At 41.4% G+C, this 15,870-nt stretch overlaps 1 protein-coding gene across 9 annotated transcripts in view; it reads left to right on the top strand.

Annotated features, from left to right (window-relative positions):
- Nucleotides 1-15,870, top strand: part of LOC109642379 (DNA (cytosine-5)-methyltransferase 3A-like) — a 39,884-nt gene that overhangs the window by 14,164 nt on the left and 9,850 nt on the right. For 4 of the 9 annotated variants that reach the window (XM_020107145.2, XM_020107139.2, XM_020107143.2 and 1 more), the window contains exons 4-12: nt 1,525-1,648; nt 1,971-2,008; nt 2,128-2,253; nt 12,812-13,015; nt 13,575-13,733; nt 14,284-14,391; nt 14,857-15,004; nt 15,151-15,294; nt 15,398-15,442. In XM_020107145.2, the coding sequence (XP_019962704.1) occupies nt 1,525-1,648; nt 1,971-2,008; nt 2,128-2,253; nt 12,812-13,015; nt 13,575-13,733; nt 14,284-14,391; nt 14,857-15,004; nt 15,151-15,294; nt 15,398-15,442 (1,096 nt within the window). Of the gene's footprint in view, nt 1-1,524; nt 1,649-1,970; nt 2,009-2,127; nt 2,254-7,228; nt 7,341-12,811; nt 13,016-13,574; nt 13,734-14,283; nt 14,392-14,856; nt 15,005-15,150; nt 15,295-15,397; nt 15,443-15,870 lie in introns of those variants that run through there. The other 5 variants (XM_020107146.2, XM_069514654.1, XM_020107140.2 and 2 more) reach the window with 4 other exon arrangements.

Consider the following 15,870-nt stretch of genomic DNA (forward strand, 5'->3'; position numbering starts at 1 on the left):
CACATGATAGATTCTGGTGCACTTATTTTCTTTTCACTTACAATATTTTGAAATATTAAATTTCATCCGGGTTGATTTATGTCATGATTTGTTTTAAACATCCATGTAAGCTAATTTATTTCAAGTGTCCTGCATTTATGTTTTTCTAAGCACATTGTTGAATTTCTTGCATAATTGAATTTAGTTGATTTGTTTAGCCAGAACTTTTGTGTTTGTCACATTTTTCTGTGTTGAATGGTGTCGGTAACATAATGTAAACACAAATCTCTATTTTGTTTTCCCAGTCGAGTCTGTTAACTTTTACTGAGCAGTTCATTCCCTAATATTTTGTCACATAAGCAGCCTCACTGATATTCTGTATTGTCAAGATCAGGAATATTCTTCCTGTGTTCATACAAATAATGAATCGACTAAAAAAATACTAATGTAAAATAATATTGCACAGCTGTCGGTCCTATCTGTGCAAATGCAGCCTGGTGACACGAAATCAAAGCTTGCAGCTAACTATTATTATCTTTATATTTCAGTGTAATATGATAATAAATAGAAAAAAAATAGTAAAGTCTCCCAAAATCCAAAGACATTAGATCGATTAGCATTAGAGTAAATGAGTGACTCTAAAATTGACTGTAGCTTGATGTCAACCCTGTGATGGACCGGGATTGTCTCCTACCCCCCCCCCCCCACAACTGTAAGGCATAAGAAGTAGACGATGGACAATAATTGAATAATCGAAATTGTCCTGCGTAAAGACCTTACACACGCTGTTAAGTTATATGCAGTTATTTTACAAAAGGGCACCAGCGCACAATAATGCGATTGATAAAATATTTTTTCCTCCAGTGTCCATGTGTAACCAGTGTGTGCCGGTGTCCCGGGGCCTTTTTTTTTTTTTTAAGTCCTCTGCCTTTAAAAGGTCTTCACACCTGCTCATTACAGCCTTTGAGGGCCTGTAAGTGCTAGCCGCAGTTAGCGTAGCCTTTGAGCTTGACATTCACCCTTGCTCTTCACTTTTTAACGACCCATCTATAAAAGGTGTTAGCCTTTTAGCGACAGTCACACATAAAACTCCGACTGGCCTTTTTAGTGCAGACGCATGATCAGAGTTTAACACCACTGTTGCCGTGGGGCTAATGGTTTTTTTTAGATTTTCATTACGAGGGGTTAGCATCATTTAGCATAAATGTGCTCATTAATCATTATCACTGTTAATGACATCAATATTACCCCCCCTCCTCATCTCATAAGTGTGTGTGTGTGTGTGGTGTGTGTGTGTGTTAATGGGAGTTGAGGGTGTTTATTACGCTGATCCTATGCAGACGGACTCTGCTGGACACACCTGCTCTGTGTTGCACTAATAAGGGCAGACTAATAGCTCTGTGCATGCACTGCAGCAGCTCTTTGATTGTGTGTGTATATGCACAAGTTTTATGTGTGTACGGTTAATATGTTTGCTTTGATGGGTCTAGACGAGGGCGAGCAGCAGATTTCTCAGACCTAGACTGTGTTCCGTCTGTTTCCCAGGAGATGGCGACCTCTGACCCTTGTGCAAATGCCCCCCCAACCCCGCCTGAGGAGCCGGAGGCCTCCCCCTCCCCTCGCAAGAAGCGTGGGCGTCGGAAACTAGAGCAAACCCAGAGGAATAAGGGTATATAGCTTTAATGCAAAGTCACATAACTTCAAATCACATGATTATGTTTACACGTACAACAATTTAAATGGAACATGTATTCACCTTTAAGGATACGACATTTCCAATCATCTCATGATGTGTGTTTTCAAACACACTTCTTGTCAGTTTACCTGGAAGCATTACCTGCTAAATAGCTTCCAGATTGCAGTGTTTGAGGGCATTTCTAAAATATGTATGCTGTAGAAAAGTGATGAAGACCATGACTTTACCTCCTCATTAAACCTCTCGTTAAATCTGTACAAATGGGCTATTTCCTGTAACTTTTCTTCTCCTGCAGACGAGCCAGACGACAGAAACTGCGACTCCCCCAAAGAGGTGAGAAGACCAGTTGTAGCCCCCTTTTTAAAAACATTTTTTTTTATTCCCTTCCTAAAATGAACCAGCACACAGGTCTAAGAGTAAAGCAAGTGTATAACGAGGTGTTTGTGTGTCAGTGTGTGCAGGGTGAGACTGGGAGGCTGCGGAGGAGGCCAGTCCCCCGAGTGACTTTCCAGGCTGGCGACCCGTACTACATCAGCAGGAGACAGAGAGACGAGTGGCTCAGCCGCTGGAAGATAGAGGTGGGAGAGAATCAGGTCTCTGTCTGTGTGAATTAATAACAGTAACACAGAGTGAAAATGAAATCAGAATGAAAAGACGCAGAGGAAACACCTCAGTCAGAAACAATCAGGCTGCTGTACTTACTTGTCACGTAAATTAGTGAAATTAGAAATTAGAAATCGCTTTGAGAAATGAGCTCAACCTACTTAGTGTTGTTTGATATCACTAAAAATGTTAACCATATTAAATGTTTGAAGGATATTTTAACTTAATATGCCCTGGTTCTGTTAAACGCTCATTTTACGCAAATAAAATAAGACCCCGCGAGCAAGAGTCAAAAACGACTTTCTCGCCAAAACGTACAGTTGTACGCAAAATCTTTGGCAAATTACATTTTGATTGTTTTTAAGTAAATACAAACATAAAACAATCGTGTTAATGACCAGTTGCTTTTTAGTTTAAAGTAACTGTGATCTTTACCAAATCTTTACCTAAGGCTACATCCATTCTAGACTCGAGCAGAGTTTCTGTATGTCATAGTTTTCCAACGTCTCTGTCTCTGCCCGTCCAGACTCAGTATTCAAATCCAACTAAACTTTTCAGCTTTAGCGACCCTACATAAACATAGTAGTGTGGATGTAGCCCAAGCTAATACTCAACAACCCCCTATTTGCCAGCTGTTCAGCGTGGCAGTAATATTATAATATCTTTGTTTGGCAGCCAGTGGCAAAGGAAAGGTTGCTGAGTTGGAGGGAAGGTTTTAATTCAATCTTAACAAATTCTAGATGCAAATGTCCTGAGATTGAAACCGCAAAGAGGCCGGCCTCTGCTACAGGACAATGATCCAAAGCAGATCTCACAATCCTCTCTACGAACTACTTCAAGACACACGAGCTAAAGCTCTTGGAACAGGCCCGACAACAGTGGCTGAAAATCTGTGTGTAGATCTAGAACATGCTGTGGCTGCAAGAGAGACTCATAATAATATAATTTAATAATAATCAAGAAAAGGAAGGATCTGTACATGCCATGATAACTGTTTATTTTTTTTTAAGTTCATGAATTAAAATATAACCGTGCTTTAACATTTGAAGAAAAGCTCGTTTTTTAATGTGTCTTTGCTGCAGAGGTTATATTTTCTTCTTCTCTCCTCATATGTTTGCATACAACCACATGGATCCAATTTACTTGTTTAATCTTGACGACACCAGCGCTCTGCTTAATCTTACGCTGCTGCCCCACCGCTTAACTTGAAGCTACGCCGTCTCTTTCAAGCATTAATACTTAACATATTCTGCATTCATGTAATCTTTTCCATGTGAGTTGGCCGACTGAACTAAGAATTCAGAGATTGAACACAGACAGGATATCTACAGGCCACGAAAAATCCCTCAGAAGGTGTTACCAAGTTTAATTGTGGTGATTTGATTTTAAATATCTTTTATGTAATGCTGAATGTTCCTGGAAATAATATGTTATTAATAGTTAATACTAGGCCATGATATCTGGTTTCCATCATATTCTAAGACTTTAGAAGGTTGGGGATTAAACTGCATTCTACGTGATATTGTTTTGTTCTTAAAACTTTGAGGAACAGTGAATTAACGCATTTCATTATTATCACACAAGAAGAATTTCTTTAGATTTAACATTGAACATTAGTTTTTGAGATCTATTCTTCTTCTTTAAGATTCATTAGACGATTCCTCTGGTTCTGGACCTTTTAGCTGAACTTGGTTTGTTGGAACGCAGTTTCTCTCTATTTCTCAAAGGACATTTGTCGGTTTTGGGCAAAATCATTCGGGTCAAACCATGAATATTTGAAATCAAACCAACCACTGACAGGAAATTTCAACATCGTCCTCATTTTTACTTCACACTCACACTGTGTTTTTCAAGTCGTCCTCTGCTCTGCCGAGTGTTTTGTGGTCTTTTAATTTGATTGGCTTTTTTGCTGTGACCTTCATTTAACACCTGACCCAGTAACTATGATGGGAAGTGGCTCTAATCCGTTTATCTGCATTAACAATGGATCGTATCATGTGTAACAGTTCAGTCATGGTGACAAACCCACAAGTGTTTATCACCCAGCCCAGCAGTTCCTCTCAGCTCTAGAGATCATCCTCAAACTCAATGTTTGGCTTCTTTGGCCTAAAACGTTCAGTGTTTTATTCTGCATTTCTTCTTTCTTCTTAGTTCTGATCCACATTAACTCTCAGCTGTTCAAACCACAGCTGTATGGTGGAGACCAAAAAGAGAGAGAAAAGGGATTAAACATTGAACTTCATCAGATAACTGCACAACAATAGAAGAGTGTACATCAGATGTGTCATAACAACTTTAAAAGCTGATAAAACGTGTATTGTGTTCACAGCTAGTTTCACTTTTCCCTCAGTGGGTATATCATCCACAATTACAGGTTTAATTTACTGTAACAGCACAGTTATCGAGAGAAAATAAGGTGCTGTTACCAGAAGAGGTTGTGTATCTGTATCTGTAGATGCAGTGTGAGTGTGTGTGGACGACATAAAACTGAAGAGACAGGATGCGCTTGTGGTCACGAGCGGGTGAGAGAAAGTTATTCAGGTTGACTGTGAGACAGGTTGGATGAGACACACCGGGATGAGAGCGTAAAGACCACACGGCCGCAGCTTCCTCCTTCTCATGGGTGAATTGGTTGCAGCCGTGTGCTCGTGAGAAATGTGTCAGCAGATTATTTGTTCGAGGAGAGAAAAATACCCAACACATATTTTTATTTAGTCTGATTGATGACACGAAAAACAACAAATCATGCTTAATTGAAGCACGAACGTGAATTCACATGAACTCCCACTGGTCAAAGTGACTCCTGCTTGTCTTCAGACTGTTGCATGTGCATGTGACAGATGGTGAGAGAGAGAGAGAGAGAGAGAGGGAGAGAGAGAGAGAGGTAGGGCATGTGTGACTTCCTGTCAACGCTTTATTATCATGCACTGACTCATCTATTGCTCCGTTGTGTGTTTGGCCTGAGTGTTGTGACAGAAAATGAGACTGAAGTGCAGGTTGTTTGAAAGAAGGAAATGAAAAGCCAAAGAAAGGAAGGGATGAAGGATGATTATATCGTATTGATGCGAGTGAGCAACCAGGAGCAAAGAATCTAAACTGTGAGAGGAGTAAAGAAAAGACATCGCAGGTGGGAGGTGGAAGAAGAAACCCAAAGTTACTTCACTCAAACAAAAGTACCAAAACATGAATGTAAAAATATATGAATTGGCTAAATGTACTTGTACATTGGTTTGATCTGGAATATCATATTCTATTATATAAGTGTATCTCGTGTTGTAATCATCTTAAACTGAACGGTAACTACATTAAATCAAGTTGGACAGTATTTCCCCATGAAATATAATGAAGTAAAAGTACAAACACTATAAAACGGACTCAACCGACTCAAGAGCACAACACTTGAGCTAATGAACTTGAAAGTTTTCCAGCGTTACAAGAGGGAAACTTCAGAATAAGAAAAAAGCGGAGGGATGAGGAGATGATGTAAGGAAGAATAAGAGAAAGGAAGCAGGCCAGAAAAAAAATAAAGGAAGGGGGAGATGAGGGAAACGCACAGTGAAAGAGAAATCAATGATGGAGACAGAGGTTAACCAGTTCCAGGTTTCTGTCTCTGTGTGTGTGTGTGTTTTTACTCATTTGTCTCTTGAACTGCAGCCAGCTGTTAACATCTCACTGCAGTCTGAGGAAAACCTGGTCACTGCAAACTCTTTTCCATTTCAGGATAAAAACATGTGGCGTCGTCGTTTTCTCTCTTCGTGTAGAGTTACAGTCGGAGTTGGGGGGGGGGGGGGGGGGGGGGGGGGGGGGGTGTTGTATATATTAGAGGGTCTGCTTTTTTAATTCTGTCTGTGCCTTAACTTCTTTTCGTGCTGATTGAATTAAGCGAGTCTCACACCGAGCTGTGACCCTGTTTTGACATCGAACCACTCGTGAATGCGGCGTTACGTTAACCTCGACATCTCAGGAATGTAATCGACGATGGCTGACGTACGACTTAACAGACGTGTTTATGTGAATTAGCAACTCGAAGCCACTCCTGCAGCGTTGTGTTTACGTTCAGTAAAAGAAGAGCATTCTGCAACGCTGATAGTTTCACTTCATTGTTTGGTCCAGTCTGTTTACTACCTATACTGCAGCCGGCCACCGGGGACTGATCAAAATGATTTGGCTTCCAGTCTGTGGTTCCACCTCAGGGCTCGTAACTGTCCCGTCTGCAGAAACAGTGATTCGGTTTTAAGATTTAATGCTACGAGCTCAGAGAAATAAAGTTAGCAACTAGCCGGTGAAGAAATTGGACCATTTAGCTGCTGAAAAAGCGAGATTGTTCAGTCAGACTCTGGTGGAGACCAAACGAGAAGCAAAAAAACATTTTAGCATCATGAGGCAGTATTATTCAGGAGTTGTGTTATCTGTCCGGTTGCCCCCTGGTGGCCAAAACGGGTGGAGGAGCGTTTACTGGTTTCATGAAAACAATCATTGTGCCTCCGATTCCAAACACTCAGCTCACAGACATGATGTCAGCTTGGCTTTATTTTTCTCTCTGTAACCCAAGAGTCTCATGTGACTCTCTGTACAACTGCATTTCACAGTAATGTGTACGTCTGTGTGTGTGTGTGTGTGTGTGTGTGTGTGTGTGTGTGTGTGAATGCAAGGTCCTGACCCTAACACATCCTATTGCCTTGTCAACCATGAGGCTTACGTAACCTTTGACCCCAGCGCATGAACACACCTCTTACACTCATCAGCCCGTAATTCTGTGTGTGTGTGTGCGTGTGTGTGTGTGTGTGTGTGTGTGTGATGTCATGTGATGTGATGTGGAAGTTCACCTAAACATCTGTTAGGTGAAGAAGCCAGTAAATCACACTCTTCACTGCCGGCCAATCAGCGGAGAGGGAGAGGGTAAGGACGACCTGAGGGTTTGAGTGAAGCTGAGGAGACACAGAGAGGAAAGTGTAGGAGGAGGAGGTGAGAGAGAGAGAGAGAGAGACAGACAAAGAAAATGAAGGAGAGAAAGAGAGCCAGGGAGGAAGGGTTACAGTTGCAGAGCTGTCATGTCCGGTCTGTAAGTGATTTAATATTTTTCTCTTGTGTGTGTGTGCACGTGTTGCAGAGCTTGCACCTGTGTGTGTGTGTGTGTGTGTGTGTGTGTGTGTGTGTGTATGTGAGAAGAAATGTAAGACACACAAAGTTATAACAAGATGTTTCTGTTGACAGAAAGTTTGTTCACGGCAAGTTTATTTTGGGTTCGATCCAACAATTGCGTTTATTTGTTTACCGGTCATGTTTCTAACCTGTGGACGCCTCCCTGCTCGTGTCTGTCCGTCTTAATGTTTTATCCATACGATGGTTTCATCTTAAAAAGGGACCGGGTGAATTTTCTTTGGATGTTGAGCTTTGTAATCCAACTTTTTTTGGCCTGTGAGCATCTAAACCAGCTAATTCAAAACATGGAAACACAATATAAAAGTTACTATTTAAAAATGGGAATCAAAAGAGTAAAATAAACATAAAACAGAAGAATCTGAATTTTCAGTCAAGGCTTTTTTTCTTCTTGTGATCGTCTTGAGACCTGTTAAATTTGTCCTGATGCTTCTTGTCCGGGCCCCATGTTGGAAACCACATGGTCGAGTATTACTTACAAAGCATTTTTATTTTTTTAGAACATTTCTTTTTCGTGCATTGAGTCTCTGGATGAATCGTCTCTGGGAAGCAGTCGAGTCACCCCAATGAAAACATAGAAATTTGCTCGATCAGCTGTAAAACTTTATATTTCTGCACGTAAAAGTTTTTAAAACCACAGATAATGAAAACATAATAGTTTACTCTGAGTAAATATTTGCGTTAAATGACATTTTATTGTGCTATGTGTAAAAGTGTTAAAGGATGAAATAGGTAAAATGAACAAAAAGTTTGATTTTCCTCGGTTAACTACAGGTTTTTATTTTATAGTTCACTATTTATTAGAGCTTTGAAAGCATTTTGCACTTTTTTGTATCATGACATCAGACGTTGTTCGGGTAACTTTCATGACGAGAGTTCTCGGGGGATTGTGTTTCTTCAACACGTCCCACGGCTGCGATCAATACTAATCAAAGAGCAGTCGCTCGGTGTGTCACCTATTGACCATGTGAGAGAGGCTGTTAACTGCTGTCTTAATCGTAGTGTGAGAGTGTGTGTGTGTGTGTTTTGAGCAATGTCGGGTTCATCTCCAGGTCAGGGTCAGTCACGCTCATAAAGGAGGCGGGGTTTAAGAAATGGCTCATTGGCCAGGTCAGAGGGTGAGGGGTCAGAGGTCAAGGGGGCGGCTCAAAGAGTGAAAACGCTGACCAGGCCGTGGGGTACGATAAAGTTCAAAGATGTAACTCACAACATTACGGCCTCTCTGTGTGCCTCCACCCCCTCTGGACTTTATTTGTCCTTCACATGACAACACACATACACTGTGTTTTTGTTGTTGTTGTCGACCTGATAGCATCTGCACACTTGAAAAAGCAGCAGCTCCGTAGATCACCCTCGAAAACAACACGGCGGTGACAACCATTATCTCAGTGAATAATTAGACCATTTAAAGCTTTTATTTATCAATTACACTTGATAAAATTGCAATAAAAGTGAAAAAATGAAACCGGTGCCTCCCTGGTGGATTCAAATCTAAACATAACAGTGGCAGTAAAACTTTATTTCTATAGCGTTTATCTAGACAAGGCTATCAAGGCTATCTGAAAGGCTTTTAAGAATTGATTTAAAAAGTAAAGTGCTGCCAATTCTAATCTCCTCAGTCAAGGATTTCCAGAGTAAAAGCTCGGTCACCCTCAGTCACCAGCCTTGACTTACAGGAACTACCAGTGTTGGTTGGGAGATCTTAGATCACGGCTTGGAGCGCGGGGAGTTAGAAGCTCAGGATTATAATCGTGCTGAGCTTTAGAAGTCAATGAAATAATCTTGAAATCAATCCAGAAAAATCAACTGGCAGCCAGTGAAGGGAAAGTCCATAAAACTTCCACAGTCGACCGATCGTCTGCCACATTGTGAATATCATCAGACCGACGCTAATGAACCAGAGCTGCAGGTTTCTGTTCATTTCAGAGTGTTGCTCTCGAGCAGGTGAGAACGCACTCGTGTGTCAGCAGTGACTCATCCCCTGAAACCTTCCTGGACTCTTCAATCTGCCAATGTTGCCAGGCAACCGACACACTTTCTTCCTGTAAGCGGGAGTTGGGCCGACATCTCTTAGCAACACGAGCAGGGTCCAGTCCGGATGCTTAAAGAACCCACCGTGTTTCCTCCACGACAATAACAACATCAAGGTTTAGATGAGACGAGGTGAAAATCTAAATTAATGCACTTGGTCCTTGACGTAACAACCGTCTCTACTTCCACAGTCCTACTTTCAATCTGTCTCCAAATAGTTGGAATAAGAAAAAAAACCTGTAAGCTCAAAGATCATGATCCATATTTGTAACAGGAAAATAATTTTAAAAAGCACAAGACCACAAAATGAGAGCAGCGCTTTGTTTTTTTCTAGATTTGATCTATTTACCAGTTTTGTTTCCTTACTCTGTAAAGCTGCATTGCTTCACATTAACAATTCCAGTTGTAATTACTATTAATTAATTAATATTCATCAAATAAGAGTTCACAAATGTGCAATAAATGCAGCGTTAATACTGTAAAAACACACACGACGCTAATTTAAAAGCTCATTACTTATAAACAAAACATGCAGGTGCACAGATACTTTATCATTTAATCCTTAAAACTTCATTTGTTTGATTTCAGTTTCAAATTTCAGTTTGTCTTTTTTAGAATGTGATTTTTCCAAACACACTTACTCTCAAAAATCACCTCGGATGCTAAATGCTAAACATTTCATTTGCACCTCTTTGGGACACACTGACACACCGGAGGGAAGAATTCAGACTTTTGATCCAAGAGTTCCAGATGTTTTAGAATTCAGTGACGACATGTGGAGTTCCCCTTACAGTGCATGTGCACGTGCACCTGTGTGTGTGTGTGCGTGTGTGTGTGGTCGCTATACGATCCGTGTAACAGGCTGATTTGGATTTTATGAGGTCAGGGGTCAGCAGGAACGGGGAGGAGTGACCTCCTATCACTTTGGGGTCAAACTGAGGAGAGAACTGTCACCACCGGACACCCTCACTTTTACTGTCTCTTCAACTTGAATTTACGCCATGTCGTCATCTCTCCGCCTCCGGCGCCTCACTCGTTCTCCCTCTCTCTCTTGATGTTTTTCTACATTGACGTGTTTTTAACTGTTTCACGCGTTCATGAAACGGTTTCAGAGCAGAAACTTACATTTCTGTTAAAAACAAAAAGATGTTTGTGGGTGATGGACGACGGAGTCGTGGGATTTTTTCACGTCTGGGCCACTGTGGTATTCTTTCTCGTGACCAGTGAGGTCGTGATTATTTTTAGGATTCGGTCTTTGAAGCTGCACTGGACTTCTTAATTCAATACACTGAGATATTATATATTTTTTTATTTTTCTTCATGTGCTTCATTTGTGTCTTTGAACGTGGTGTGTATTATATCATGTAGCTGTGGAAAGTTACCAGAGCCTATTTCCGTCGCACCAGAAAGAGGAAAAAAGATTGCTCTCGTTATGTAACTTGAAAGTTTATCGTTATAACAGAACGTTTGTTAAAATTGTAACGCACTATTATAAATTATAACTCATGTTTGAACTCAGCAGAGCAGAAGGCTCGACCAAGGCCTAACAAATTTCACGCACTCATTGCTTGAAAAATCGAAATTGATGGAGTTCTTTCTTGTGTCTCCTCCTTCCACCAAGTTTTGTGGAAATCCGTGCAGTTGAGTTTTTATGTAATCCTGCTGACAAACAAACAAACAAGCACAAAAACCGGGATGAAAACACACAACCTCCTTGTTGGAGGTGATAGAGGAGAAAATGTGAAAACTAAACCGCCTGCAGTCTCTCCTTCTCTTCCTGTCACCCATCAAACACGCTCCACTTTCCTCCTTTCCGTCTGTATTGTATTCCTCAGTTTTATATTATAATCCCATTTACTCTCCCTCTATTTCTACTCCCTCTCTCTCTCTCCTTCCTGAGCTGAACCCGTTGAACTGCCTCCCCACCGCACCCTTTCTCCTCGCTCACTTCCTGTTTAGAGGAACAATTAAAGGATTGTTGCCACAGACCCCTGGGGCCGAGCGCTGAGACCTTGATCTAGAACAGCCACCACATCGACTGCAAAGATTCACATAAAACATAGATCGCAGGACCTCCTGACACGAGAGTGACAACAGGAGTAAAAGTAAAAGGAGCAGGGACACTGGACACTGTCTTAAAACGTAGCGAGAAAGATTAGCCTCGATCATATTTACAGTTTAGTCATGGTCAACTCGTGGAGATGGAGCGGGTTGTCCACTATTCGAAAGTCGGTAGTTCGTTCCCCCGGCTCGTCCTGTCCTCATTCCAAAACAGCTGAGCCGGCAGCGTGTGATCAGACAACGCAGCGTGAAGTAGTTGCTGTGTGAGCGTCGACATTTTAAAATGACAGATATGACGCTGGTTGATTGTTGGAAGCTTTCTGTCGCCTGTGGGAAGAATCATCAAGAGAACTGATGACACGTTCGTGTTGAGGAGAAACAAGTGCCTCAGTAATGAGGTTGTTCTAACACCGGCTAGTTTCCTAAATTTGTATCGTTGGATGTAAACACTTAAGTTTAAGTGAATTAACTTTAACTTAATCACTAGATTCCCAGCGGTCCGTGTAAACGTCGTATTAAGATTAAAGTAAGGATTCACAGACGAGAAAAACTATTTTACATCCAAATACTTGAAATAACTTGTCGTAAAACAGCAAGGGAATTGAATACCAAAGAAAATACTTTCCTCAAGTCTACTATTACCGTCAGTACATACACAATCGTAGTAAAATATTATCGCACAGTCAGCGTCCTTTGTTGCATTTGGCCACCCCCCCCCCTGCTCTCAAATCATCCCTCTGCACTTTATGATAGATTTGAATTCTTTCCCAAAGAGATAGAAATATGCTCATCAAAAGTCAAACAGCTAATCTTTATAATCTGCTGTAAACATCGTGCAGTTTTACAAAGTAGAAGACTCGTATGACTAATCCTTTATCTAATCATAAGAGCTCTGGTGGAGGAGGTTCTGTGCGTGGAGGCGTTTTCCCCAAAGGAAAATCTGAAAGGGAATCTGCCATAAATGGAGAATCCTCTGGACTGGTGCTGGGAAATCTAACATCGTGTAGAAGTTAGGGACATTTTTCCTTTATGCACAGATATGATCAAAAAAGTCTGTTCCCACAGTGAGAGGCCACACAACAGAGTAAATACCCGTCACTTGAAAAGAGAGGGAAGCTCCGTGTAAAGTCTGTGTGTAACTTCTCTCGTTGTTTGTTTGTTCATGGTTGCGCAGTAATTGTTAACTTGGCTTTAGCTATAAAACAAAACGTGCACAAGACTTTCCATCTCCATCTCCTTGCTCGTCGTGTGACGATGTTCGTGTCCGTGTGTCCGTCACAGGCGGAGCGGCGGGCGTACAGAGAGGCGGAGATGAGCATGATGGACGACTTATCAGAGGCGGACTTTCAGAAAGAGGAGGAACCAGCCAGCCCAGAGCCTCCGCCTTCACAACAACACACGGACCCCGCATCCCCCACGGTCGCCGTGACGCCAGAGCCGGTCGCCAGGGGAGACCAGGCCACACCCAATGAGGTAGAGTACCAGGTACGTCAGCCAATGGTTGTAGCCATGTCTGAAAACAAACAAACATTTTAAAGAGGTTGCACTCTGGATGTTTCCTGTGAGGCGACAACGAGGGCCGAAGCTGCTGCGATTAACCTGCTGCTCACATTACACCTCCTCTCTCTCTCTCGCTTGTTTCCTAAAACCAGCCCAGCTCATAAAAGTTTCAGGTGGATGATAATAGTTCTCACTACCTGAGGAAATAACCTCTTGTTCTGGAAATTTACACGGAAACAAGCTCAAAGCAACGAGGTCCGGCCGCAAAAACCCGATGAAGGTTTCGAAAACGATGAGGTTGTCGTACTAACGTCGTGCCGTGAAAGGTTTTTGTTTTATCTGCTCTTTTATTTTGTGTTTTCAAAAATGAATCTATGAGGAGAATACTTTTTTGTTTTCATGTTACAGAAATCCAAGCCTGTCTTACTTTCAGGGTTTCAGTCTTTCACTGAAACATAAAATATCTTTCCTGTTAAGAAACCTATCATCTTACAAACTGGGCACGAATCCTTAAACGCGGTTCGTGTTTCCTTTGTACTCGCAGGATGGCCGGGGCTTTGGCATCGGCACGCTGGTGTTCGGGAAGCTGCGAGGTTTCTCGTGGTGGCCCGGCAGGATCGTTTCCTGGTGGATGAGCGGCCGGAGTCGAGCCGCCGACGGCACCCGCTGGGTCATGTGGTTCGGCGATGGCAAATTCTCTGTGGTGAGTGCGAGTCGCTTCACGATGAAATTGATCATATGCTGGTTTAGCATCTGTTAAATTATCAGGCAATTCGTCAAAGGAGACCTAATGAAGAAGAAGTCCAACCACAGATAAGAGGTCTGTTCTTATTATAGCTGCTAACTTCACTTAATCTTGATCTTTTATAGTCTAAACTCTTATTATTCTAATTTCGTCCTTTCAGGTGCACGCTTCTGTCTTAGGCGCTGTTCTTCTTATGAGATTTATCAGCTCCAAATACAAGTTTACTCAGTGTTTAATAGTTTAAGGTAAATCCAACACTTAATTTGTTCTCAGCAGAAACTTCACCAAGTGATCTTTTATTTTGGTTTGTTTATAAAGTGACCTTCACTTTTTCCATTTTCTTTTGACTGACTTGAAATTGGAATTTAGTAAAAAAAAAAAAAAAAAACCACTTAGCAAATACTCTGGACCCGAGACTTTGGCATCCAGATTCCTTTAATTCTGTGAAAGGCTTTTATTTTAATCTTGGTGACATTCAGTCTTTTATTATCATGTCTTTATTTTGCAGGTTTGTGTGGAGAAGCTGATGCCGCTGAGCTCCTTCTCATCTGCCTTCCACCAGCCCACCTACAACAAACAGTCCATGTACAGGAAAGCCATCTTCGAGGCTCTGCAGGTAATGAACCCCCTCATTAAAACTCCCGCCCCCTAGTTTTGTGTCATTCTGCAGTTATCATACATTCCTGCAGACGGAATAAACATCTAAAAGACATAAATATACATGTGTAGGTCTAAAGGTCGTATTTGACTCCTTCTCTTATGCAACGTTGGTGTTTTGCATATGTGGAGGTGTTTTTTTCATCCAGCTCCATCCACAATTGTGGTATCATGAACATGTTGTTACATGAACGGACGTTAGTTTAAATCAGCGTCAGCAATTAAAGAAGAATAAAACGATAATAATGAAGTAGAATCTTAATTGTGCATTTGCAAAATAAATACACAGTCATAAAATAGGAATACTCGTGAAGACATAATGAGAACAAATAGCCTGTTTCATTTCTAATTGTGTTTTTGACTGTCAACGTGATTAAAATGCAGCGGGGCATGTGTTCGTGTGTTTGTGTGTTTGTGTGTTTAGGTGGCCAGCGTGCGGGCGGGGAGGCCAGTTCCTTCCTGTGATCCGAGCGATGATGCCGAGGGTGTGGACATTCAGACCAGACAGATGATAGAGTGGGCAATGACCGGCTTCCTGCCCAAAGGTCCACAGTCACTGGATCCTCCAGAAGGTAAACAGCTCTTCATAATCCCAAACAAACAATGACACGCCCGCACTAATACACACACACACACACATGCAGTGAATTATACCTGGTGAGCATTCCAATTCTCCTCGACGTGTTCCTAAAAACAAAAAAACCCCGTCGTCACACAGAGGAGCAGAATCCGTACAAAGAAGTGTACCCTGAGATGTGGGCGGAGCCTGAGGCAGCGTACACGCCTCCACCTGCAAAGAAACCGCGCAAGAACCTCGCCGAGAAAGCAAAGATCCGAGAAGTGATCGACGAGGGGACCAGAGGTGAACATGCACGGTTCATCTGACTGAAACTGATCATGTTATAATTTATATATACACACGCACATGTTGTATATGACTCATCTTACTTGTTGTGTTTTTGCAGAGAGACTCATATGTGAGATCAAAAAGAAAACCAGGAATATAGAAGGTAAAATCTCAATGGATGTATTTACTTTAAATGTATTTATATAATTATTTGGTCTGTCCTCCAAATCCAAGCTGTTGCATTAAGTTTAATAATGAAATGGCTGAATGACAAATGATTTAATAATGTTGAATGTTGAGATATTAAGAAACTCTAGGATTAAAACTAGGATCAAAACTCTTCTTTAATTGTTTGATAAACGGCATTATTTAAAAATTCATTACCCTTTTTATGAAACGCTCTTCTCTGGTTAATAAAATATTATTAAGTTACATCATCTGGGAGCTTTTAAATCAACAGTTCATTCATTCTCATCTAGAACAGATCATTTGAGGATTTTTTTATTGACTTATTTTTTTTTTTTTATTGGTTATTATTTAATTATCCTTAAAGTCGGTTGTTCCCGTTCACATCTCAGACATTCGGCGACA

This window comes from Paralichthys olivaceus, chromosome 19 (assembly GCF_024713975.1).
Source record: "Paralichthys olivaceus isolate ysfri-2021 chromosome 19, ASM2471397v2, whole genome shotgun sequence".
NCBI lineage: Eukaryota > Metazoa > Chordata > Actinopteri > Pleuronectiformes > Paralichthyidae > Paralichthys > Paralichthys olivaceus.